At 35.3% G+C, this 9,858-nt stretch overlaps 1 protein-coding gene across 1 annotated transcript; it reads left to right on the top strand.

Annotated features, from left to right (window-relative positions):
* Positions 1 to 1,536: 1,536 nt before the first annotated feature.
* Positions 1,537 to 2,835, top strand: LOC132182336 (uncharacterized). Its single transcript, XM_059595553.1, has 3 exons — positions 1,537 to 1,825; positions 1,946 to 2,174; positions 2,289 to 2,835. The coding sequence occupies exons 1-3, from the start codon at positions 1,577 to 1,579 to the stop codon at positions 2,711 to 2,713; spliced, it is 903 nt and encodes a 300-aa protein (XP_059451536.1). The 5' UTR covers positions 1,537 to 1,576; the 3' UTR covers positions 2,714 to 2,835.
* The last annotated feature ends 7,023 nt before the right edge of the window (positions 2,836 to 9,858 follow it).

The following is a 9,858-nucleotide window of genomic DNA, read 5'->3' on the forward strand; positions in this document are numbered from 1 at the left end:
AGAGCGGTGGCCGCTAACGCACTAAGTGCTAAAGCCATGCACTCTACAATTGCAGACTGAGCCATCATTCGGTCAAGCCCACGTGAGAAAAAGCTCTAAATGACAGGGTATTTTGGTCTCATAAATAAGACAAAACATAATTAATTTGTAATGTATTGTAACCCGTAGAATATTTCCAAAAATCACTTTTTCTTTAATAATTATTTTACAGTATTAGTGGCAGTTCTAAATATTCTCAGTTTGTTTCGGTGTAAAAAAAATAAATAATAAATAATAATAATAATAATCCGTATATTTTGATATTTAGTGCCAAAAAAAAAATAATAATCAAACTGAATTGAAAATATTTTCATTTTGGCAAAAAAAAGCATTTTATTAGTTTCGAAAAATGGGTTTCATTTTTAGATTTCGTAAACAATTTTTTAAGTTTGAGTTTCTACTTCTCAAACATCTAAACCAGCCACGTCACTGCCGAACCGCCTCCACCACATCACTGTCAAACCTCTACCGAGCCACCGTCAGATCACTATTAGAACTCAATTTTTTAAGGTTAATTTTATTTTATTTTTTTATATGATTTATTCTTTTTATATTGCCAATAAAAATTGATTTTTATAGATTAATATGATTAAGTAATATATATATATATATATATATATATATATGCTTTTTAATGCATGCCAAACGTCATAAATTTTTTCAACCCAAAATATTTTTTTAAAAAAACATTTTACGTCGAAATAAAATGAAGCTTGTTCCTATTTTTTTATTATTCAAAAATTGATTGAAACTGTCACCCAATATCATAGAATAATCATAAAACAAAAATATAATTTCGTCCCTGTAATCATTGACAATTTTTTTTTTTTTTTTTTGACATGTAATCATTTGACAATTTGCTTGCAAAACCTTGATTTGATAAAAAATTCCACGTGAAATAAAGCAATAATCAATGGGCATTTTGGTCCATTGAAATGAGGCAAAACCATAAATTGGAATATACTATGCTCATTATCCATATGCTCATGCTCACTAATATGCTACCAACTCATATGGCTTTGGACGGACACTATCTTCCACTTGGATCGGATAAGCCCAACCATCAAAATCCCCAGACAATGCCACGTGTCTCCTTCATTTGCCAATCATCGCATTGCCAGCTGCCAAATCAATCTCTCGATTTGTTTAGTGGTCCCCACCACATCAAAAAGATTAGGATAAACCTCATGACCTTTTTTTTTTTTTTAATCATTACGATCTACGAATAAAATATTTTAAAAACAATTAGAATATTCCAAGATTATCCGAAATAGTACGCTAATAGCATTCGTCAAGCTGACATGGCATCCAGCTGTCCAATCCTGCTCAGTCTCACTCATCGCCACGTGATCAGGAAGCCAGACATTCTCTTCTCTCCTGTGTCGCGCCGCGTCTCGTACGTCCACCTCAGCCTTGTGGTCCCACGTAAGGAAACTCGAAAATTCCACTATAAATTCGGGCATCGGTGTTAGGGGAAAACCATTCAAACCACGTGGCTCTGAGATTTACGCAGCCTCACATTCCCAAGGCCTTAGCGATGGCTGGATTTCCGCTCACTCGCCGGAGCTCCGATGAGATTTCCGAATTTTCTGAAGAGGGGACGAGTTTTTCCGACTTGGTTTTTGGGTTTCTGGAGGAAGATCAAACTGTTCAAACTTCTTCAGAAAATTCGTTCAGCTCCAATGGCTACAACGATGCCGACGAAGACGAAGATGAAGATCATGAGAATCCCTTCAATGTTGAAGAAAACAAGGCCTTTTGGGAAGAACAAGACAGACATCTCCAGGTAAATTTTCACATATGACAGTTTTTTTTTTTTTTTTTTTAATATTATTATATTGATAAGATATGAATCCATTATGTGTAATTTAATTTGTGATTGATTAATGTTTTTGTATTTTTACAGGGAACATTATACAGAACAAGTTCAATTGAGACGAAAATCCGGCAAGCCACAAAGGACGCATTAAGAGAATTTAGCAGCAGGGTGGATAATCAATGTGTGTGTCCAAGACCGGTCGCCGGAAGTTGCCGGAATTGCTTGCAACGGGAAATATGCAACCGCCTTATAAATGTCGGCTACAATTGTCTCATTTGCAAATCCAAGTGGAGGAACACACCTGATTTCCCATCAGGTAATTAACACAATATTCCGATCTCTATCCCAATGATTATATATAATGGAAAATGAAAATAAAAAATTAAATTAAATTAAAGAGTACTAAAGTTGAAAAATTACAATTTTTCAGGGGAGCACACTTTCTTGGAAGTTTTGGACAAATCAAACCCAAAGAAAGGAGATGTGAGGGTTGTGATCGAGTTAAATTTTCGAGCAGAGTTCGAGATGGCGAGAGCCAGCAACGAATACAACCGATTGATTAGCCGGTTGCCGGAAATGTTTGTGGGCAAATCGGAGAGATTACGAAGCCTGATCAAGATTTTGTGCTGGGCGGCCAAAAAATGCATGAAGGAAAAGAAAATGCACTTGGGGCCATGGAGGAAGCACAAATACATGCAGGCTAAGTGGCTCAGCACATGCGAGAGAATGACACCGGAAATATTGCCGGTGGGTTTCTCCGACCGGCTACAGAAGCCTAAGGCCTCCATGTTAACCTTTGATTTGCTTGAGAATTTGGCCGGATTGCGTTTTGGTACTGCCGTTGAAGTTGTGTGATTTGTGAGAAACATAAAATTTTGCCCCTCGGTTTTGGTTTTTTTTGCTCCTTGGATTTGTAAAATAGGGTGGTTTTGTAAGTTTCGGAGAAAATAATAATTGAAGCGCTTGTATTATGGGATGATGCTAAAAATGTAGCAATGAGTTTTTTCAGTATTATTATTGACTTAAAAAATAAATAAAGTTTTGAGGATTTTTTTTTTTTAATTTTCAAAAGTTACCACTAACTTGCCCCTACCCCACTGGCCACATAAAAAGTACAGTGATTATCTTTTTGGCAAGTTAATTAAGTAATTAATAAAAAAGAATACAATCAACAATGATGCTTTGCATTTTGACTACAATGGGTCCAAACTTGTCTAGTAAGTAATAAAGTCTATAAAGAGATTGGTATATTTTATGTTAGTTGGGTAGTAAAGGTGCAACTTTTGTTTTGGGTTGCGGGTAGGAGAATTTTTTTCTTAAGGGAATTGTATATTGCTCAAAAGGGAGTGAGGATTTTCCACGAAGGGTCCAAAATTGTTAAGATATATCTCAACAAACTTGATGTTGCAGTTGATTTCACAGTCAAATTCAGTCAATGGATACTTGTAAAATGGTTAGAGATAATCGGAGACTGGCAATGCATTGCTGGCGAGAGAACTCGCCCACACCTAAATTATCGAAGCAAATTGTATACTGCATAAAAAGAGAGCGAGGGTTTTCTGAATTTTAGCATATGAGTGTGATTGTACGTGAAATGGTTATATGACTTTCCCCTATGTACACTGTTCACTAATGAGTTATTGGCCTTAGTTAGATTCTACACCTAAAATCACGGTGTAAATTCGATCTGAAATCATGGAGTAGTTATCCTTAGTTCTTCCATTTCGTCATTATTTTAGTGGGGGGTTACTCTAATACCCTGCCCAAATACATAGCAAACCTCATAATTAAAAGAAAAATGTAATAATAAAAACGAAGACAATTTAAGCTAATATATATATATATAGGTAATCATAGTATGGGGATTAGACTAATAATTATAAGGGTTAAATACTTCAGTCCCCCCGGAGTTTTATAACTTTATTTTTTCTCCCTTGTGATTTCATTTTTATCACAGGAGGTCCCTATAGTTTTAATAATAGACCAAGTTAGTCCTCCGTCAGTTGACCGTTAGTTGATTTAACGGAATTCCACGTGGACCAATCAAATGTTGACATGTGGCACCTACTTAATTTTTTTTTAATTAAAAAAATGTATTTTCTAAAATAAAAAAATAAATTAAAAAAAAAAAAAAAAGATTAGGGGTGGCCGAAACTCCTCAGAGTAGCCGCTGATGAGGGGTCAATAGCGGCGACTCTCAAGGTTGCCGCTATTGACATGAGAAAAATTAAATAATAAAAATAAAAAGGCCATTAGCGGTGACCTGCGAATGAGGGGTCAAGAGCGGCGACTCCTCAGAGTTGCCGCTGATGAGGGGTCAATAGCAGCGACTCATAAGGTCGCCGCTACTGACATGAGAAAAATTATAAAGACCATTAGCGGCGACATGCGGTCAACAGCGACGACCTTCACAGTCGTCGCAGTTGAGGGGTAAATAGCGGCAACCTTCAGTGCCGCTAATGACATGAGAAAATTTTTAAAAATTAAATAAACAGGCCTGCCTTTATACAGTTAGATACAAAATTATCTATTTTTGAAACAGGAATTAAAAAGATCGTTAGTGGTGACTCGCCGGTCGCCGATAATGAGGGGTCAAAAGCAGCGACCTTCATAGTCGCCGTTGATAAAGGGTCAATAGCGGCGACTCTGAAGGTCACCGCTAATGACATGAGAAAAATAAAAATAAATAATAAATAAATAAATTTTAGGTTTTATTATATATAATTATAGGCCAAACTTACCATTAAACTCTTACATCATACAAGTATTTTTACTATGCAGTGCGACACTGCATAGTAAAAAAATTAAAATTAAAAAAGACATTCTAATGACATTATCGGAGGTGACTTTTTGGGGCGATGCTATTGATCCTACATATATAATAGAAATAATATGTCATTAGTTATTTTATATTAATTATTGGTCAATTTTTTATTTTTCTATTTTCTATTCTTATTTATTTCTTTATTTCTTTTTCACAATGTCCGGAGACCTCAATATATGATTTTGATCCAAACATTTCTCACAATGTCCATTAGTCCGATCGATCATAAAAAACCCCTTTAGAAATGATGTCCATGTTGTCCAAGTGAATTAGTTTGTGATTGATCGTAAGACAATGAAATGATTGATCCAATTTAACACAATTGAATGTTCAATCGAACATCCGATTGCTCTGATTGCATTAGTTCGATTGATCATGATAATCTCAATCGATCGATCTAAGTGCATTAGTTTAATCGATCGTGATACAATCAAATGATTGATCCAATTTGACACAATTGAATGTTCGATCGAACATCCGATTACTCTTAGTGTATTAGTTTGATTGATTATGATAAGATCAATCGATTGATCATTAGTCCGATTGATCGTGATAATCTCAATCGATCGATCCAAGTGCATTACTTTGATCAATCGTGATATAATCAAATGATCGATCCAATTTGACACAATTGAATGTTTGATCGAACATCCGATTACTCTTAGTGTATTAGTCTGATCAATCATGATAAGATCACTCGATCGATCATTAGTTCGATTGATTGTGATAATCTCAATCGATCGATCAAAGTGCATTAGTTTGATCGATTGTGATACAATCAAATGATCAATCCAATTTAACACAATTGAATGTTTGATCGAACATCCGAATACTCTTAGTGTATTATTTTGATCGATCATGATAAGATCAATCGATCGATCAAAGTACATTAGTTTGATCGATCGTGATACAATCAAATGATCGATCCAATTTAACACAATTGAATGTTTGATCGAACATCCGATTACTCTTAGTGTATTATACTAATCGATCATGCTAAGATCAATCGATCGATCATTAGTCCGATTGATCGTGATAATCTCAATAGATCGATCCAAGTGCATAAGTGTGATCGATCGTGATATAATCAAATGATCGATCCAATTTGACACAATTGAATGTTCGATCAAACATCCGATTACTCTTAGCGTATTAGTCTGATCGATCATGATAAGACCCATCGATCGATCATTAGTCCGATTGATCGTGATAATCTCAATCGATTGATCCAAGTGCATTAGTTTCATCGATTGTGATATAATCAAATGATTGATCCAATTTGACACAATTGAATGTTCCATCGAACATCTGATTACTCTTAGTGTATTAGTCTGGTCGATCATGATAAGATCAATCGATCGATAGCACTTAGAGAAACAAGCATAAAACGACTCCATGTGTTGTAGTTTTCCTCTAACAGTGGACTACCAACAAGATTGAGAGCTGGATTCTCTCCATTACTGGGGAACAAAGTATCAAAAGGATCGAGAGATTGAATGTTTGAAATGGTGTTTACAAAAGCGGAAGAAGAAGAAGGGATAACCAGTTCTGGTGCCATTGAAGAGACAAGCTTCACAAAATCGTGACGGGCTTTGATGCCATGTCAAAATATAGATTGTTGTGTATTGAAGAAGTTGCAGAACATAACAGAAAGAACAGAGCAGAGAAGAAGAAGATTAAACAAGATGAGAGAGAATCTGAGGATTGTATTCTCTGTATATTAAATCTTAATCAAATACAATGAAGAAATTCAGCTTATATACTCGCATACACTTTATAACAGAACTTAACAAACAAACTAACTTAACTAATCAATATACAGAATGAACAAGAAGTTCAAACCGACTAAACTGAAAAACGAAGTTACAAAGTTACAAGCTTGTTTAACACGCGCATATATTTGATACAGCAAGCCATCGTATCTCTCTCTCATTTCCTGTCTTTTCAGGTATAGATTTTTCGAGTGACTTCATTTTCTTTGGTTTTAATTTTTTGAACTAACTGAAGGTTTTGATTTTGATTCTTTGATTTTGAACACTTAGTTCTTTGATTTTGCATTTATTTTCGAGTTTGGTTCTTTGATTTTGCATTTATTCTCGAATTTGTTGTGCAATTGTAAATCTGCACAACAAATTTACAAATGCTGGATTAATATATAATGGTTAAGAGCATCACAAACTCAAAAATCGTAGGATTACTGAAAAGCACAACTTACAGCATCAAGTTTTGTACCAAAAAAATAAAGTTATGTACAACTAGCTGGATATATATGTGATCCATTAGACAGGGTAATAAAGTCTAAGCTTCAACAATCAAGCAATTACTTTTAAGAGGCCAAGATAGGAACTTCTTTATGTTTGATATGAACTTAACTAATCAAAAAATAAAGAAATCAAAATGCAAGAGTAAGAAATAGTAAGAAATAAGAAGAGGTGTAGGTGATGATGAGCAATATTGAAGCATCTGTTCTGCATCTCTCTACTGTTTTTTGGCTGAACAACCCTTTGATGTGCTGCATCTATAGTACCCCCTGCAGAAAGTAATTACAAGTAAAAGAAATTTTGAGAATTGTAGATGAGGAGTAACAAGAGAGAAAGTGAGGGGAAAAATTAATGATGTCCACAAGAGTAGCTGCATCATCTTCTTATGGCTAATATTTTGACCTTGTCTATTTTTTGCTGCATAATTTTACCTTTCGAAACCAGCCTATTTTTGGCCGAACAACTCTTTTATCTTGGTCATTTTGAGCATCAATTCAGACAGATGGTGGTGTGAGATATGCTGCTCTTTATCTAATTGATGCCTTTAAGTCGGTCTTGATGCACTTTGCCGTGCACTTTCTCTTTTGATACTTATCCCTATTTATTTATGATCATGCCTCCAATTTTGGAAGACCTGAAAACCATAGCATCTTTTCTTGATGGAAATGGATAGGCTACTAAAACATCTTGGAGGGTAAGAGAATCTTGCCTATCACTTTTTTTTTAATTTTTTATAACAAATTTGGTTTGTATTAGAAGGTTAGAACTTCAAACAGTTTTTGGGGTAATTACATTTTCTCCCCATGAACTACAACGCATTTTCACTTTGCCCCCATTAACTACCAACCTTACTGCTCGACCCCTATAAACTACCATTTTGTGTCCAAAACCCCATTTCCGCTAGTCAAAGGCGTTAACTTAGACGGTCAAAGTGACAATGCGTTGTAGTTCATGGGGCCAAAGTGACAATGCATTGAAGTTCATGGGGGCAAAATGACAATGAATTGTAATTCATGGGGGCAAAGTGACGGGTAGACCGTCCGAGTTAATGCCTTTGACTGACGGAATGGGAGTTTTGAACACAAAATGATAGTTCATGGGGGTCGAGCAGTAGAGTTGGTAGTTTATGAGGGCAAAGTGAAAATGCGTTGTAGTTTATGAGGAAAAAAGATAATTACCCCATAGTTTTTTGTTTAAGAACTTTTGAGTTAGTGAACCTTTCTTGTAGGACTTTACAAATTTCCTTTGCTCAATTTTGGGTTCCTTTTTTTAATTTATTTTTTATAATCTATAGTTTTCTTGTTTTGCTAGTGAGATGGGGGCCAAGGCAAAGAAAGCCATGATCGAAGAAGAATTTGAAGAAGGCTTCTTCTCAGTTAGTGGCTTCTGCTCGTAAGACCGAAGCTGCTGATTTTTTTGGTACGCTGGTTATGTCTTTAACATTCTAGATTCTGTTTATGTTTTGATTAACTTGTTTGTTAATTACGTTATCACTCTTTTACATGCATTGTTTTGTTGACATATCATTGTTTTGGTAATTATCATTGTTTGTTAATTACGTTATCATTGTTTTGTTGATAACCAAGTCTATGGGGTTTGTCCATTTTCTGACTGGGTAATAAGGTGGTTTTTTTCAGGTTTCTTTACACAATTCGGTATTTGGGGTGTCTTTTGTTTGGTTTGGTTTGGTTTATGCAATCTTACTTTTCATGGTTGCAGGTGACATTAATAAGACCCCTTTTTTATGTTGTCTTTCTAGTTGGTGTATTGGGCATATTCTACAAGTTAGGTTGGACCTGTTAATTAGTAAGCTCCATTCTTCTGTTGGTATTAAAAAACTATGTTCATTACAAAGGTGATAAAAAACCATATATAGAATGTAGCTCATATTCTTCTCTTTAAAGACCTCAGAGTCCTCAAACTCCAACTTATCACTCATAGAGGTATTAAGGGTTTTACCCTAAGCATTTTTAAAGTAAGACAACCAAACCTAACAAGCCCAAAGGGCCAAAGCCCAAGCACTCATAGCATTTAATGTAATGCGATATAAATGTGAAAATAAATTTAAGTGTTATGTAAGTATGTTGTGTTTGAGTAATGCTAGTAACTACATTATTATTTCACAATGTTAACATGATAGTTTTATTAACCCTTTGATCAATTATTGTTATATAAAAAAAAAACTCAAAGGGTTTGTTTAGACTATCACGTTAATATTGTTTGACAGTTGTAGAATAAAAATATGGTTTATAGCATTACTTTTGTGTTGTGGCTTGTTTGTTAAATTTTTGGGTTAATAACTTTTTTAATACCTAAGTTTGCAGTTTTTTATTTTTTCCGTTTAGGTTTCTAAAATAGTCAAAAATGATACCTAACTTATTGGAAAAGATGAGGTTGATATCTCCATTAGATTCCGTGAGAGAAAATTAACGATCTGCCATGTGTTACTCCAAAAATATGCCATGTGTCCTAAAAATTTACCAAAAAAAAAAAAAAAACATTAAACTAAACCTAAAAAAAAAAATAAAAAAAATAAAAAAAAAATTGAAAATTGCATAGGGGTGGCCGGCCACCACCATTTTGGCCATTGGGGATCAAAGGCCAAAAAGAGAGTTGCCGAAACCAATCCCAAGGGCCAAAAAGGGGGTGGCTCCCAAAGCCCTTGGGGGTGGTTAATTGGCCACCCCCATTTTGGCCATGGGGTGGCTTTGACCATCCCTGCCGGCGACTGGGGGTGGCTGAAGTCACCCCATAGTGGGTCATCCCCAAGGCCAAAGAGGGTGGTTTTAGGCACCCCCATTTTGGTCATGGAGGTGGCCAAACCACCCCAAACGGCCTTGGAGGTAGGGGTGTCAAAAAAAAAAAATAGGGTACCAATCAGGAAACCAAGTACCAACCGGTTTCCCAGATACCGG

This window comes from Corylus avellana, chromosome ca5, assembly GCF_901000735.1.
Source record: "Corylus avellana chromosome ca5, CavTom2PMs-1.0".
Classification (NCBI taxonomy): Eukaryota; Viridiplantae; Streptophyta; class Magnoliopsida; order Fagales; family Betulaceae; genus Corylus; species Corylus avellana.